The following is an 18,119-nucleotide window of genomic DNA, read 5'->3' on the forward strand; positions in this document are numbered from 1 at the left end:
AGAAAGTGACGTAAGAAATATTTCAACTAGTGGAAAGAGATGCCATTTGTACCAGTGAAAACTATTTCAATCAGTTTCTATAAGCATTCCCGAATTTTTTCTTAACTTGTGTGCGATTGAACTATGATATTTTGACAGTGTAGTCAATAATAATAACAATATAATTTGATAACGAGATTATCAAACAGTGCAATTAATTAAAACAGCATTTATCAAGAACTATATTTTAAAAATATTAACCAATTATATAATAATAAAATTATATTAAGCAATTCAAGTATTTTTAGCAGCTGCCGAAGTGTTGGACTATGTACAACCCCTAACTCTTATTAACTTTGTGTCGATTTTTCCTGATACTACAAAGCAAAACAGTTGTCAAAAAAACCTGACCAGAATCGAAGAAATCAAAATTGCACGTTACAGTAGCGTTAGCTGTTACAGTATCGGCACCATAAACACCATTCGCAATTTCAGCGGCCTGGCTTCCATTTTTGCCTTTATCAGAGAAAAACTGTAAAATGTACCGAATTTTCTCTCTGTTGACTTCCACTGCCTGCCGATGAGCGACTGCTAGTAGAAAAGTCGTTTTCTATCATTTGAAATTTCACCTGCACAATACCGAATAGTAGTCTCGACTAAGTATATTTCAAAATTATCCGAACGTTTTGTGTATATTTACTTAGCATCAAAAAGATAACCCATCCGTAGCTCAGAAGCTGATCAAGCAATTCGCTTAAGCATTTACCGCGCCAATTAAAAAGAAGCTCTGGAGATATGTCCATGTAACGACACAGCTATCGCTGTGATTGGCATCATATATATATATATATATATATATATACATATTAATATATAAGGCTATACAAAATATTCAAATGAGCTTCAATTCAATGAGCGAATATTAAGGTCAGTCATTTCAGTAAGGTTGTCCTTGCTCCCCAAATATCGTGAAAGCGCACTCTTACTGGTGGAAAAAATTTTTATTTTTATATTTATATCTCATATGTATGTGCCAAAGTCTAATTGACCACTCATCCCCAAAGAAAATCATCTCCAAATCAACCGTTTGACTTGTCACTTATGTTGTACAATAATTTTTGGATAGGCATGTTTAGATGTATTTTTCAAAAATAGAATTGCGCGAGAGCAAGCAAACAAACAATATTAATAAAGTACGTGATCCCAAAAACGTGGAGAATGTGGCGCGTGAGATTTTATCACCCTGTTGCGCACTGTTCCATTTTTTTTATTATTACAGTGCGTGTTCGATAATGTGAACGAATTAAAACCAAGCTGGTATATAGATTCGAGAACGTCGAAATCTAAGGCAAAAAATATCTCCATTTTATCCCAATTTTCCATTTTATAATAAAAATGTAGTTTCTTGAAAGAAAATGTTATGGATTTATTCAAAAAGGAACCTAATACAGAAATGCGCTTCTTACAAAATTTTAAAGCATTCATTTTAAGCCCACCATTATTTCCATAAAATTTCATCTTACATTCACAGGGATACAACGCGTAGGTGCATAACCTACTCAAAAACAAACAGCATTTCTTCTTGCCTTTTCCTCCTTCCCTCCCTTAAGGTTAGTTTAGAGGTGTTATACCATAACGTCATAGCCTTAACCGTGGACTTAACCATACTGATATTTACTGTCATCTATTATTGGTGCCATAGCCCTAAACAGCTGATATTTATAATTTTACTTTGTCATTTATTTATTTCATTTCGAAAGTGCAGAGCATTGACGAGGAAATTAATAATTTATTCATTAATTAAGGGCATTTATACCACAATACAGCAAATCAACAATCAGCTGCTTATGGTTACGGCGAAAAACCAAAATTCTAATGGTCTGTTCAATTACGGTTATTACTTCGACTTTATGACAAGGCACCAATCGATTACAGTGTTGCCCACAAGTTTGTTCGATCAGCCGATTTATGTGGTTATGGTTGTCGCATCTCTAACTGGACCTTTAGACATCTAAATTCATTGATGTCGATCGATTACTTTTGTTTCTACTCAAAAGCTTTTTGGTGATCATAGGAAACTCGAACCATCCTCTGCCTGAAATATGTGGGAATTAATTGAATACGTCAAACACGCACATATCTCACTGCACTATTGTCACCCTAGCCAGTAGAACTCATATACCTCTCACCTCCTCTGTGAATAACCTGCACTTCAAAGAAGCCGTGCTATTGGCTATTTTTTTTTTGTAGACCAGGAAAATTCGCAAAAATATCTCACTAGAGGGACTAGTTACTAGTTAGATCTAAGTGGTTTAAACAACTCACTTAGTGGATGAAAATCAAATGCAGGTATCACATGGGCCTTAAGGCCACAGACTGTCATGTCTTAGACAAACAACCTGGTTAACCTAACCTATGGGGTAGGCTTAAATCCTGTTGACAAAAATTTAGCCAAAGATTTTTTCAATTATTTAAAGAATTTTCATTTTTAAATTTTTTGAAGATCGCTTTTCAGCGTTTACTATTTTTTCTATGCGTTGGTTATTTGTCCGAGCTCCTCGTTCAATTTATGGTGCGCTTCTTAGTGATGTTCCACAAATGGTGGAACTATCAGTTTTATGTAGCCTCCGAAAGATAATATTTTGAAGAAGAATATTTTTGAGAAGAACTAATGAGCTACTATAAAAGAAAAACACCACTCTGCACGTATAATCGTTCCTAGTCGGAGCACAGGACAGCTTCTTGATAACTATCTTGAGGTGACCTAATGTGAGAAGGCGCCAAGTACAGGGGGGCTACAAAAAATTTAAACATGATTTACCTTTTATTCCCCCAAAACAATAAAAAAAATCACTTTCATTCCAATTTTGCACAAAATTTTCAATTTTAATAGTTCAGAGAAAAATAAATACATTATTTTCTCGGTAGATGGCTGTATTGATTATATCTCGCAAAATAATGATCACACAATTTAAAGTTTATGCTCGTTGTCAAGGTGATATTTCACACTAAAAAAATCATTTTGTTGTGTTTTGTGTGTTCCGTTCAGTTGTGAGTAAAAGGGTGCTAACAATGGAAGTCAACCAAGAGAAAATCCGGTACATTTTACAGGGTTTCTTTGATAAACTCGAAAATGTAAGTCAGGCCACTGAAACTGTGAAAGCTGTTTATGGTGCCGATACTTTCATAGCAAATTACGTGCAATTTTGGTTTCGTCGATTGCATTCAGGCATTTTTGATGTTAAATAAAATATCGAAATTGTCGATAAAATCACAGAAATAATCGAAGTTGACCGACATGTTGATAATCGTAGCATCGCCCAGGAGTTAAAGATCAACCTTAAAACAGCTTTAAGGCATTTGCGCAAAAATAATGGATTTCTTTTTCCACAAGCCAATATGTAAAAGTATATTCTATATACATATGTATGTATTCGTATTTTCATATTTCTTATTTTTATTCATATTTCATTTTTTCATGCGCCTATATCTACAAACTTTTATATGTATATGTATTTGATGTATTTTTAAACTCAAAATAAAAGGAAAGAAAAAAGTGATAAAAAACATTTAAGAACATTTGAGAAAACCGTTATACAATATTTCTTTTTAGAAATAAAGTCTTTTGCAATATTTCAAAATTAAATTCAAGAACGCATCCACAAATATACCCAGCATATGTACAAAAATACTTTGTAATCTCTCTGCCTTTCATTACGAAAGTAAAAACGAATTTAAAAAATATCCAGCAACAGACCAACGAAGCAAACGTAGTGCTGAGATGAAAATTTTTTTCTTTTTATTTAGCATGTGTGTATAGTAGGGTGGCAGTTATTTTGCAAGATTATTTTTTTATTGATGCTACCCCCCAGATTGGTTCCTTTGTGTATAAAAATGGTGGAAAAAAAATTTGAAGTAAATCTGGTAAGTGGAAAGTGTGCCCCCGGGCCTTCAAAGTTTCAAAAAACCCGAAAATTCGTAGTATAAGTACTAGTAGCAAGTAAAGTAGCCGAGCACTTAGTTTATCACATTACAATGATAATTCAAATTATTACTCTTAAAAAAATATATTCAATGCAGAATCTACCAAGTCGTTCGACCCTTGCTTTTTGACAACTCTGTCAAAAATTTTCCATTTTTCTTCAATTTCTGAATTACAAAAACAAAACGGAAGTTAAAATATGTGAGATAACTTATACTGATCACATTTTGAAATTCGAAATGAAAATAGATTTCTTCAAACAGATTTCCGCGCATAAAAAATTGGGTTCGCGTTTTGACTAACGTACACATCGTGTCTTGGATAATATCAATATCAAAAACTAGTACTAGTATCAAATAAAGTAGGCGAGCATTTCGTTTCTGAAATAACAACGGTAATTCAAATTTGTATGGCTAAAAAAAGTTTTGTATTAAAGTTTTTAAAAAAAATCATTAGTTGCGTACAACATTTGACGTGAAGGCATTCGGTAGTACAATGTCGCGACCTCTATTACGAGAAAAGTTTATCTGCTCGGGTATTATTCAAATGAAATTTTTGGAAACAAACTTCTATCTGTAAAACAAACGTTACAAGTTTTTTTTTTCAATTTACGGGTGTGTAAGTTAACAATACGAGGCAGTGCTTCACTAGCTGTGCGGGAAGTGATGATATATTGTGAGAAAGCCCCAATTCCGACGCAAGAACTAAAGAACTGCATACCAAAGTTAGAAGGTCTCTATCAGCAGTGGCGGCAACTTTTCAACTTCATGCTGCAAGAACGTCGATGGATCATAAGAAAAAAGACAAAGATTTCGTTGAAAAACTCGAGGATCTCTTCGATATTGCACACGCCAATGCATTGAATATCATATCCATTGAAGAAGATAAGCAGTTCTTAAACAATCAGCGGATGAAAGGACGCCCGGGGTTTATTTATGGAATTGATTACCAGCTAAGTGCGAAAGAGACTCGAGTTTCTGAGCGAAAATTACGAGAGCAATAATGAAGTTCTTCAATTGAGTAAGTATTTATCTTCATCTTCTCTAGCTACCTATTTAACATGAATATTTATTATATCGAACTAAATCGTACTTATATTGTTAATATTATTTCTAGCTCAATCTGATATACTGATGACGTCGAGTTCAAGCAGCGGAGAAGATTTAGAAGCGCGTGCTTCAGAGGAAATTCCGCAATGCTCAAAACATTTGTCTGTACCAGCAAAACAAAAAAGAGGACGACAAATAAAAGCCGTTTTCGAGGAGAAGATGGGTAAAACTACCGGCCCAACCATACCAATCGTAAAAAAGTTCTAAACTGCTTGGCCTAAAATAAATGTAAATAGTTTTAAAACCGGAATCGTGAATAAGAAGATCAGAAAACATTTGGATCCGGTCGATGTTTCCCGAGTTCTTGATGCAATTTGTGATATTTGCATTTTCCTTATCAGTATATATATCGAAGCGTGGTTTTGTGCACCTTCTGCAGCCAAAGCACCATTTTTGGATTTCAGTGTTCTTTCCAAAATTTATAAATACCGGACAGTTGACGAAAACATCTCTCGTGTGGTTTTACAAAAAATCAAAAATCATTTGTGGTATTTATCACCTGAATCCATCGCCTTGGCCTTCTTTGACCCAAATGTGACGGCAGAATCAAAAATTAAAATGGTAAAGGCGTTGAATCGTGAAACTGATGCTGAATGTGAAAAAAGTATTAAGGCAGTAGTCTGCTTTAGAAGCCGAAAAAAAGCGTTTTTTTAGCAATTTTTTTTGAAAGGGAAGGAAATGATTGCGGTAAACGGAATTTTAAGACGATAGTGTACTATATTTAAGGTTTAAAAAACAATATTTATTTTTAAAAAATATTGAAATTTTTTAAAGTTGTAAGTATTTTTCTGGAGCGCCTGGAGTCTGCACTTGTAAATCGGTGCCGGTGATGGAGGTCGTGCGATGCATCTGAAACAGTCGAACCAAATTTTTTTTTAATTTTTATAAGTTTCTTTTCTTTATGAACTAAAAAAATACCGAAGAAGTTATAAAATTCCAAATTTTTTCGAAGTTTGAAAAAAAAATTCACTTTTTTAAGAAAAAAAATTGACTTTAAGTTGCAAAACAAGTAGTTTAAATAATACTTTTGTCCAACTTTTTTAGTTCAAATAGAAGATAATTTAATACTGAAGCTAGATCACTTTGGTTTTTTTCGATCGGACATATATTCTTTTTGCTATCGCCGGCACCGTTTTCTAACACTTGTGAAAATGAAAACTCGAGAAAACGCGCTTTAAAGTCTGCCTGAGCATTCGCACCTGCTCGACGCTCGGCCACCAAAACTGCTCTAGCTTCGAAAATATGTCGAATTGGCCTCTGGAATTTTAAAGACATATTCTTGGATAGTTTTGGAAGAGATTTAAAACAAAACAAAAAAATCGATTTTTTGAAGCCTGTAAAGCAGACTACTGCCTTAAAAGGATAGCCGTGAAAACAAGCCAAGTTCCTGAATTATTAAACCAAGGACTTGAACAATTTGTCTCCAACAAAACAAAACGATTCTTTGCAAGATTTAACATAAATGACGAATTCCTATGCACAGATCCTGCCCGGTGGCACAAACATAAAGATTTCGTCCAAGCTTTAAAATTAGTTAATAAACTTAAAGTAACAAATGATACTGCGGAGAGAGGTGTTAAACTAATATAGTAGTCGTAGAGGATTTTAATAAGTTATATACAAAAAACGAGCGACAAATGCAGTACGTGCTCCAAGTTGTAAGTGACTATCGACAGAACTTCCCAGACTGCAATAAACAAACTATATCTAAAAAGAAAGATTTTTATTTTATTTTCTTCAATGAGTTATTTCTTTTTTTTTAGTTTTTTTATATGTTGTTATTAAACTAAATTGCAATGAAGTAAGCGTCATATGGAACTATATATGCTAAATACTGTATGGATAAGAATTTCCTTCTTCAATTTATATATGTATAATTTAATATACTTTACCAATTAAATTCTTTTACTACTTATTTACGCTGTATATATACTCATGTAAAATAAAAAACACACTTTTAATGAAATTAAAATTTTTTGTCATTTTGGGGTAAATTTTGCATATTGAAAGGCTCGGGGCACACCTTTCCCCTATCCGATTGGCACCAAATTTCACAGAGGTCATTTTTATATAGAATGGAACCAAACTGGAGGGTAGCCCGCGAAAAAATATTGTATATAAAAAAACAGGTCAAATAACTGCCACGCTAGTGTATAGGTATGACAACTTTTTATATAAATAAATACATTAGGGTGGTCCCCGAAAAAGTAAAAATACAGAATACCTATCACAGCACTAACCAAAATTGTTTGAAGTTGATCGATTAAAACAAAATGTTGTATCTTCTTTTTTAATATCAATTCAATTCCGTTCTGGATGTGTTCCAATAAATATGCAGTACTTCGACTTGTTGTTGACCACCCTAGGAGTAGTAACTTAAAGTTAATCCATAGTCTCGCTTATAAAGATTAGAAATCTGAGAACGGAAAACTACTGAGAGCCATACATGTTTGTTGAATAAGGTCAGTTTTAAGAGAAATTTCACTTTAAACCACAAAACGTGTTTTATTAAAGAAGGAAACCCAATAAGCAGAACAAGAAAAAAGCACAAAACCAACCAAACTCTGGTGTTATTGTATGTGTGCATAGTTATTTTGCAAATGAAATATTTGCTTGACATTCTGCTCTCAGTAGAGATAAGAGAGCTAGAAATATATTTTTAAATTTTTATGCAAATATTTGGTTAGTTGTTTGCACATTATCAAAAAGAGTGTCAAAAGTGCTGTTTAACTTATTATATAAATGATGTAGTCTTCCAACTGGCTTAACCGACAAAAGTTGCTCAATTTGATTCTAAGTTTTCTTTAATGATAAACAGTACGCATTACTTTGGCTCACAAATATATCGCCCTACTTTAATCGAGCTCTCAGGAAAATTTGTAGAGTTTAGCCATTGCGTAACCATAATTAACTACAGGTATGCCGACAATATGACATCGAAAAAAAAAACTGTGTATTCTCCTTCTTAATTACTACGTGCCGCTTGATTTCTGTAGCGGCAGAGCTTAACTAAAGAGGAAACACTTAAAGCAGAGGCAAGTTGAAGGCAGTTAAACCATGGAGCTCAACTGCACCGACTTTCCGTCTGGCGAACGCAAATAAATGTAATCACTGAACCAAAGCAATTTTGTGCTAATATGTAATGCAAGTTAAGTTATGCAACAAAAATGGGACAGTTAATCTGGTAGAGCTCAGTACTGTTGTCGTATATTTGCGTATAATTCAAAACAGAAATCAGCGCTTTATTGTCATACGCTCAAATATCATCTAAAATATCTTCACAAAACTTCTAAGAAACTCCAAAAAGTTCTCAAGCTGTCAGGTTGAGACTCTAATGAAAATATTCGGTGTTTGCAAGAAGACTAACAATTAGTGTAAGCTAACCATATCGATAACGTTCATCTTGAACACTACCGCTGTGCTCAGTTCACGCAAATACCCTATGCGCCAAAAGAGTTTCCCTTCTGCTACCTAGTACAGGGAATCACTTTATAGATGCCTGACAATTTACGGCCCTTCTTCATCAAATCAGCTAGTGCAAAAGTCATTACACTGCTCCGTAGAATCTTCCCCCAATAAAAGAAAAGTCTGTAAGTAGCCAGGGGCAACAAGCAACGCTTTTGATTTTCTCATATTCCACTACGACTGCATGAGTTTGGCTGCGTTGCAGATACTAATGGCAGTGTAAACAGATACCCACTCCCGTGAGGCTGGACTATTTTATCCCGAATTTGCAGAACGCATTCGGTTTAGCTAATTTCTACCCGATTAGTGAAAGTAGCACGAAAGTATACTTGCTTGCGATTTCGTCTGCTTTCTCATCAATTTCACCTCTTGTTCAATGTATAAGTATATCCTCATTAAGTAAGTAAAAATTGGTAAAACTTCGTAATTTTTATTAAATCATGTTACGAGAAACACAAAGTATTGTAAAACTACCAAAAGCAAACACTTGCTGTTATTCATTTAATACTATTTAATATGTAGAAAGTTTTCAAAACAGTGCACGCATACAGGAGTTGCTGAGCAGTATGGCTTTTATCACTTTCCATGTCGCTACTTTGCCCTACTCACTCAGTTATTTAGTTACTCAATCGCTCACCCACGTGCTCAGTGAATGTAGATGTATGCATGTAAGTGCAAGTATACCACTCTTCAGTACACAACTTTAGATGCACATGCGTATATGTATGTATATGTTCACATGCGTATAAATGCATTCGTTTTTACTACAAAGTTATTATGGAAAATACGCTGAGTGGTAGATGGAAATAAATTGACAGCAACGGCAATCGTAGAATTCCAAAATGTTGAACTTTTTATTTTAAATTATTTCAATGAGTGTCAAAATTTCCATCTTGAAATGTGTATCAACCACACACTATAAAAAAACAGAACCCCGTCAATTTTACATTCTAGAATTCTGTTACAAACCGCAATTGCGACATGCACCGCCGAATTTCTGCTGTGCGATACCGCCAAAACTCCCAGCAAAAGCAACAGCCTTCACCCAGTAACCAAACCGATAGAGAATTCACACCAAACTCACCGTTTCGGAAACCGTACAAAGCAAACGCGCTAAACAAAGTGTACTGAATCGAATTCGGACCAAACCGATACTGTTGCGGTTGATAATATTAAGAAACATTTTTGATTTACTTTACAAAAAAGCGCAAAACACAAAACTAAAAAAAACCAAAAAACAGTGCGTACACATCTAATATACATATATATCATATTCATGCATATGTATGTGTATAAATATGTATGTATGTATGTATTACTGTGTGTGAGCATTTGTGTGCGTCTGTTTAAAAAATATCAACCGGCCCCCTGTTTACGTATCAAGTGAGTGCATACATACGTACAAAGATACTCTAGTCCAAGCATGCAATTGTATATATGTATGTATGTATGTATGCCGTCGCCTTGTGCTTTTGCTCTCCGCGGACTCAAGCATTTGCGGGCAATATACGGCATGTGTACCCTCTTACCAAAAACAACAACAACAGCGTAAGGAAGTCATTCACAAGAGGGTGGTGGGTGGAAAGGTGTTTTGGCAGCAACTAAAACAATAACAAAATGTCGAAGACAAAAGGAGCTAATCAATATGCTCGTGCAAGCAGACGCGCAAACTTTGGTCATATACATATTTATGTATGTAGAATACTTAGTTGATTAAAATGTTTCTATGCGCTCTTTCTGATTTTGCTTTTGATATATGAGCATACGATTTAATCACTTACATACATACATGTATGGGTACAAGTATGTATGTTAGTATAATGAAATAAATTTAAGCGATAAGAAGAGAATGCAGAATTAGTGCCGCGATTCAGACGCCTTCGTTAGTATGTAGATTAAAAACCTTCATTTGCTTCATTGTTATTGTACGTAGTGCGAAGTTCTCGACGCTCTCAGTTTGTTTCTCTGTTTTCTTGTTTTTTAATTCTTATGAATTACGTACTATGATAAAAACAACTATCAGCTGTTAATGTTGAACAGGACACAGCTATGAAAGAAAAGTCTATAGTGTGTTAGAACTACGAACAATTTTTAAATACACTCAGAGAAAGTTTGGGCTAATAATTCCGGGTAAAAAGAGGTAAGAATATGTTTGAACAACTGAATTTCAATGTTGCGCATGCTTGCGCAAATTTTCTTTTAGCGATGTGACTGAGTGGCATAACAATACCAAGGAAGAAGTCATAATTTGCAATCCCACCCGAAACTTCCCCTATGGTAAATTTGCGTCCAAAGAATAACTTTTTAAACAAATTTACTTAGTGAGAGCATAATTAGATAGTTTCTCGGAAAATTTTACCTTGAACATACAAATACAAAAATAGCCATTATCGATGCTTACAGAATATTTTGTTTTTCGAAATATGCTAATAACATAATAGATTAGTGTTGACAGATATTCAACTCGTAAAAAAACACCAACCCCATTATTTAACATATAATCAATTATATGAATCGCTAGCATCAACTATGGGTCGTGTGAGTAAAACGTAGTTCAAGCAAACACTAGCAAATTTGAAGTTTAAACCCAGAAGAAAAAGTTTAATTGCGGTTATATGCATTTTTGAATTTTACGAAAGGGTCTGCTGTTACATATTTCGTATTATTGGCCGTGAGCTGGTAGATGGCACTAGCTAAAAATATTTAAATTTTCGAGCAGCATCAACAGCGCTTTATATGTTTGTGACCTTTGCTGGTGTTGTTTTTGTAGCAGCAAAAAACATTTTCCAACATGTACGGGGAATGCTGGAATAATTATAGTCTTAGAATTTAATCAAGTCTCCGAAAGCCTCATTTCACCCAAGATAATGCGCTTCACAAAAGCCATCTACCGTGTGCTCGGTCGAACACCTAATATAAGTATGTAAGCACCAAATATAGACACACAAAAGCATACATATATTAGGGCAAGTCATTGTTTTCAACATCATTCATAGCAAATTGGGACTCTACTTATAATTCTAAGAAAAAAGTCCACTAGAGCATATCTCTGAAGTCAATTCCCAGCCCCCAAATCTAAAAGAAACCATTCTTAATCAGTACGAAATTAAAATGAAGATTAATATTGAAAAGCAACCGGCCAACAACAACAAAAATATTGTCCAAAGTGTTATAAATGTTATTTATTTATAATACAAACTGATTATTTTTGGTACGAAGAATTGATTTTTCATATCTATTTTTTATTTAAAGAATGCCGTGAAGGAAATGCTACAAATCTAATAAAATGTAATATTTTAATATTGTAATAAGAAAAGTGACTCTATATAATTTTTTTTATATTTTTAAAAACAATTAAATTTTACAAAATTTCCGAAATTTATTTTGAACATACTATTTTTTTAATCCTAAATTTTTTCTATTAACAACGTATTTCACAATTATTTTGGTTTTATATCCTTTTTACATGCAACAGAAGGAGGTTTCTTTCTACTTTGTTTAGGCACTGCCATAGCTCCCTCCCAATTTTCATATTAATAAAATTAGCTTCTTTTAATATTTAGGGGGCTCGAAATTGACTTTGCTTTAGTGGACTTTTTTTCTTAGAGTTTTATGTAGAATCCGAATCTGCTAGAAACAATGTCGAGAAAAATGAAATACAATTTAGTGACCTTTACCACATTGACCACATTTGTGCACCTTTACATTTAATATTTTCTTTAAATTTAAAAGTTTACAAACTGACCTACGAAATTCCAATTGGCATGCGATATTTTTGCATTATAAAAGAGGATATATGTTTGTATACTTGTGTGTTCCCCATGGACTAGAGTATTGTTGCAAATATGCCTTGGATGGGTTATATAAGTAAGTTTATTTAAATCCACTAGGTGGCACTGTGGTCTGTTCATGGTCCGATTTCGATTTGTGATTTGAGATTTGAGTTGGGTACTTTAGAAATAATGTTTTTAGGGAAAAGTAACCCACTAAGTGGCCGCCGTAGCCGAATATGTTGGTGCGTGACTACCATTCGGAATTCAGAGAGAACGTAGGTTCGAATCTCGGTGAAAGATCAAAATAAATAAAAAGTTTTTCTTAATAGCGGTCGTCCCTCGGTAGTCAATGGCAAACCTCCCAGTGTATTTTTGTCATGAAAATGTTCCTCATAAAAAACTATTTCCCGTTCGAAGTCGGTATAAAACTGTACCTCCCTCCATTGGTGGGACAACATCAATTCGCGCGCCACAAACAGGAGGAGGAGCTCAGTCAGACACCCAAAAAGGCTGCAAACGCCTATTATACATTTCAGTGGCATTTTAGTAATATAAGTATTTATGCTCCTGAGTTGTAAAGTATTTACGCTCCGTGCACTAAAAAACTTTAGCTAGTGCTGGACAACTTTCAATGGTAAATCGATAAGAAAGAATGTTTTGTTTCCAGAAATTACTGTGATTCCCATCAACATGCCATTTGAGCTCAAGTACTTATAGCTTCCAGTCCATCTCGCTTTCTCCATACCAATACAGAAAGGGCTAGGCAGGGGTCGGCAACCTTTTTGGTCGGAAGAGTCAAAAATTTAAATTTACTAAATTTTTAAAGAGCCACACAATTTTTTCTTGCCAACAATAAATAGTACTCGCTTAAATAAATTTGAGTGTTTTCAGAAAGTTTAAATAAATTTGTCTCACAACTTATTTCAAGTTTCAAACACGACTCTAAATTTTAATTTGTTAGTTGGCTTCTTACTTCACTTTTAATTATATTCATGCAAGAGACCGCTTTCTGGCACGTCGATCCCAAGATAGTCAGCACTCCAAATGCCAATTTCTTATTTCACTGTAGCAATCTGGAAGACTATTTCCTGCATCGAATATAAGTGCCCCAACTCGCGGAATTTCTTTTAAAGCTGTCCACTTTAGTTGTATCCATTCTCTATCCATTCCAAATGGCTCGATGTGAATTTCCTTACTATTTGTGTTGAGAGGATTTAGTATGAATGCTAGAGTGGTTTTGTTAGTTTTTAATTGTTTAAATCTGTCAGCAATTCAACTTTATTTTTTTGTTTGTTTGTAACTGTGCTGAAATAATTCGTTCCAAAAGTTGTCCTGATTTTATCGCGATTATATTTAGAAATTGAAGATCATTAAATTTGCCGGTCTGAATATCTTCTGCAAAAGGAATAAGTTTTTCTTCAAAACAAACCAATTTTCTAAGAAAACATAGGCTAGGCTTCGCTTTCCTTGCAGTTTTAGATTCAGCTCATTTAATTTCGCTGTGATATTCATCAGCTTACTCTCGAGTGGGAAATCCAAAAAAATATTATTTTTACAGAAGATTAATAGCAAAAACTAGCCGAGCAGCGTATGCCGGATATTTTTTAGTTATATTATATATATTTGTTAACAAATTTCCCTTAAATTAGATAACAATTGGAATATATATTAAGTTAATATATTAATTCACCACCGGTGGCCATTTCATATTGAAAGCAACAACAAAGTTCTCGTCTGGTTTCTAATTAGCCACAAACAATGGGCTACACTTGTCACAAGTACCATTGGGTTAGCCAAATATTGTCCCGCTGCCACATATTGTATGACTCTATATATAATACGTACATACTCGTACTTCAAACAAAGATAACGTGCATAATAACCGTGGCAGTCACTCAAATATGAATTTCTGCAGACTGTCCTAAAATATCTGAAAGGTTTTTAATAAAATTTATTTTATCACAAAAATGTTCGCACTTATCTTTAAATAATTTTCAAAGTAAATACGCGTATATGTTTGCATATTTACTCCCGTTTAATCATAATTCATGATAAGGCCTTTCTTCACTGAACAAATTAAATTTAAATTTGGCATAAGCATAGCTCTCTCCATATCTTATACTATTCGAAAGACAAAAGTTTAGCAGGGAGTTCTCTACCTTTTTTTTTTTTTTTTTTTTTTTTTTTTTGGCGGTGAGGTTGGGTTAAAAATGCCTTCGCACCATATAGTAACCGTCGCTACTACGTGTGTGGTGAATCCACTAAAAATATCCCCCCTCTTCTCTTGGAGTTTTCCCTCCACCCCGGGACTGCTTCCGCATTGCTTCGAGGTAGAGGGCCAAGACGGCGTCCTAAGAAGGACACTTACTTACTCACCCTGCGTCCAGGGTCGCCTGTTTTGAGAAACCTATGCTCAATGCTCTTCAGCATGACTTTCCATTTCTCGCTTCTTTTTTCGGATAATATCCTCTACAAAATTTGTGACGGCATTCCATTTTTCTTCGTCTATCATCATTTTGTCGATAATTTCTTCAGGTGTAAATACACCAATAGCTCGTTGTAGACCTGTTCTCTCTACGTTCCACCTCTCGCATTCAAAGAAGGTGTGCTCCGCATCATCATACTCAGTATCTCCATATATGCAGTTTGGTTGGCTCACTTTACCCATTCGCCACAAATACTTGCGAAAGGACCCATGTCCGGACAAAAACTGTGTGAGGTAATAGTTAACCTCACCGTGCTTTCTTTCTACCCACTTTTTTAGATCGGGTATTAGTCTCGCTGTCCATCTACCATACCGTTCAGAGTTCCATCTTGCTTGCCAAAGTGTAAGTGTTTGGACTCTAATATCGGAGAGGCGTAGTACTGGGGTTCCTGCGTTTTTTGTCTCCCATCTCCGTTTGCGCTCTTGTGCTAGAATATCTATAGGGATGGTTCCGCTGATAACTAACACCGCTGCTTCAGATACTGTTCTATATGACGAAGCCACTCTGAGAGCGCAGGTGCGTTGCACAGATTGCAGAGTTTTCCGCCGGCATTGCACCCTTAGCGAATCTGCCCATATTTCGCATCCGTATAAGAGAATCGAGTTCGTCGTGTCCATTAAAAGTTTTCGCTTGTTCTGCGTTGGACCTCCAAGGTTTGCCATGAGCTTACTTAACATGCCACTTACTTTGGCAGCTCTTGTGGCAGCATGGTTTATATGCGCCCAGTAGATTAGCCTTGTGTCTAATTGCACTCCTAAGTACTTGACCACTCTTTTTGTCGATAAAGTGGCATCGAGTACCTGTATGTCTACTTCTAATGGGATACGTCTGTTCGTTAGAAGGATTAGCTCTGTTTTCTCTGTGGCCAGCTTTAATCCATGGTCTTCTAGCCATGTCTGAACTCGGATCATTACCTGATTTAACTTTCTTTTGGCTTCGTCAGTGTTCCGGGCGATTATTACAGCCGCAATGTCATCTGCGTATCCCACCAAATGCACATCCTCGGGCATCTCTATTCGAAGGATTTCATCGTAGCTTATATTCCAAAGTTCAGGTCCGAGTATTGATCCTTGGGCCGCACCTGCTGTTATTTGTTTGGTCTTACACCCTTCTCGCGTTTCGTATAAGAGCACGCGATTGCTTAGATAGCTGCGAATAATCTTCAATAGATTACTCGGGGTCTTGAATTTTACCTTTAAGGCTTTAATTACGTCGTCCCAACTTAAACTGTTGAAAGCATTTCTGATATCCAGTGTGGCTAGTAATACTAAACGTTTGGAGTATCGATTACCTGCCTGGGCATATTCTACACTAGTTATTACATCTTGGATGGCTCCTAAGGTAGATCTGCCACTTCTGAAACCATGCTGCCTGTCGGAGAGGCCGCCGCTGTTCTCTACGGCTTCGCTAAGCCTATGCTTTATCAATTTCTCAAAGAGTTTTCCTGCGCTATCCAGCATACATAACGGTCTATAAGCAGACGCTAATGTTGGGTCTCCCTTTCCCTTACTGATTAGTACTAGTTTTTGTTTTTTCCATATTTCTGGAAAAATTCCTTCTTTTAGGCATGCGTTGTACATGTTTAGCAGCAAAAAAGGTCGTTCGATTGCCAATAGTTTCAATATTTCTGCAACTACCTTGGGGCTGTCCTAAAGGCGTCGCAATATAATGAGCTCAAATCGCCTTCCGACGAAGTAATGAATGTAAGGGCGAATGCCAAAGTTTACAGATATGCGATGCCTAGAGTATAATTAAAAAAAATGGCTGTACAGATAGTCTCTACAACAATAACAAGTTGTTATTACTGATTGATAATCATCACAGCTACGAGTACTAACAACGAATTGGATAAAAATAATTTTTTTCTACTAAAAGAATGAAAATTTCCTAGAAAAGAAATGGATTCTTCTAATGGAAATTTATTCGCAACTAAATATTGATCAATGCGACTGGATTATAGTTTTCTTATAATCAACTGCTTCCCTTTTGCAGTTTCAATAGTCGAATAAGAAAGAATTTTTCAATTTCAAGCCAAAGAGTAACAAAAATATTCTACTCTCGGTACTATAGCTTCCGTATAACTGTACTACGTCATACTGGTGTGAAGTTGGGTTCTCTGCAGTTGCCGGAATCAAGCCAAAGTGCGAAATAAGAGAAGATATTTCGAAACTTCAGCAACATTTGAGGAATTATGTTTGAAAAAAGAAGCTCATCCTTCCCATTGTTCTATAATTCTATAGAATTATTTTAAAATAATAAATAAAGTCATCTTAATGTCTGCTATAGCAACACGCAAATATCGATATTACTTTCAATTTTTTTAAGTAGGGTATCACAAAAAACTAAACCAGGTATTTTTAAGGGAATTCATTACAGAAACCGAAATCTGGTCCTAGTACTAGGTATTATTTTATGCTCTTAGCTACATGTCCTACAAAAATCCTTACAAGTTTGTTTGTGATATGTCGGTAGCAGCAGCAGGGTAGAATCCAACCCACCTCCTGCAGGTGAAAGATATAAATATAAATATTTATATCCAAAATTGAAGTACTAATTTAGCCTTACAAGGATATACGAGTACATAGTACAGTGCGTAACTAAGTTCTTGCTGTTTTTTTTTATGAAAATACAACTTAATTCTGAAAAAATAGTTACAAGTGAATCATTGCCCATCGCTGGCTATTACTTTTTCTCATCTTTCTGGTAGATCTCGTATACTGTTGCTGTAAAACTGTTCCTCTTTTCCATTTTTTATGTCTTCATATGAATGGAACTGCTGGTCAGCTAAACCATGTGCCATAGATCGGAACAGGTGATAATCGGACGGTGCAATATGTGGAGAATATGGCGGATGGGGTAGAATTTCCCATTTCAGTGTTTCCAGGTAGGTTTTATCGGGTTTGGCAACGTGAGGCCGAGCGTTGTCATGCTGTAGAATCACTTTTTCATGCCTCTCCGCGTATTGCGGCCGCTTCTCAGGCTGTACTCGGCTCAATCGCATCAATTAAAGTCGATACCGATCCCTCGCTTAGTTTCGCTCGGCTTTAACGTTTATAATAAATAAAACCAACGTGGTCCCACCAAATACATAGCATACCCTTCGCAGCGTGAATATTCGCCCGAGGCGATGACGTAGAAGCATGACCGGGCAGTCCCTATGACTTTCTTTTCTTTGGATTGCTGTAATGAATCCGTTTTTCATCACCCGTCACGATGCGATGAAGAAAACCCTTCCTTTTTTGCCGTTGGAGCAGTTGTTCACAGGCGAAAAAACGACGTTCAACAACCCTTGATTTTAACTCATAAAGAACCCAAGTCCCCTGTT

At 35.4% G+C, this 18,119-nt stretch overlaps 2 protein-coding genes across 6 annotated transcripts in view; both read right to left on the reverse strand.

The window, feature by feature from the left end:
• Positions 1 to 18,119, reverse strand: part of LOC129243912 (aquaporin AQPAn.G-like) — a 73,078-nt gene that overhangs the window by 51,728 nt on the left and 3,231 nt on the right. The gene's annotated exons all lie outside the window — the stretch shown is intronic.
• LOC129243911 (aquaporin AQPAn.G-like) overlaps positions 1 to 18,119 on the reverse strand; it is a 74,108-nt gene that overhangs the window by 37,233 nt on the left and 18,756 nt on the right. The window contains exon 1 of one of the 5 annotated variants that reach the window (XM_054881356.1): positions 9,620 to 9,696. The exons of 2 other annotated variants lie outside the window; for them this stretch is intronic. Coding sequence is in view for 1 of the 3 variants with exons in the window: in XM_054881355.1 (XP_054737330.1) it covers positions 9,505 to 9,518 (14 nt within the window). In the remaining 2 variants the exon portion in view is untranslated. 2 more of the 5 variants (XM_054881355.1, XM_054881358.1) reach the window with 2 other exon arrangements.

Source organism: Anastrepha obliqua, chromosome 4 (genome assembly GCF_027943255.1).
Source record: "Anastrepha obliqua isolate idAnaObli1 chromosome 4, idAnaObli1_1.0, whole genome shotgun sequence".
Taxonomy (NCBI): domain Eukaryota; kingdom Metazoa; phylum Arthropoda; class Insecta; order Diptera; family Tephritidae; genus Anastrepha; species Anastrepha obliqua.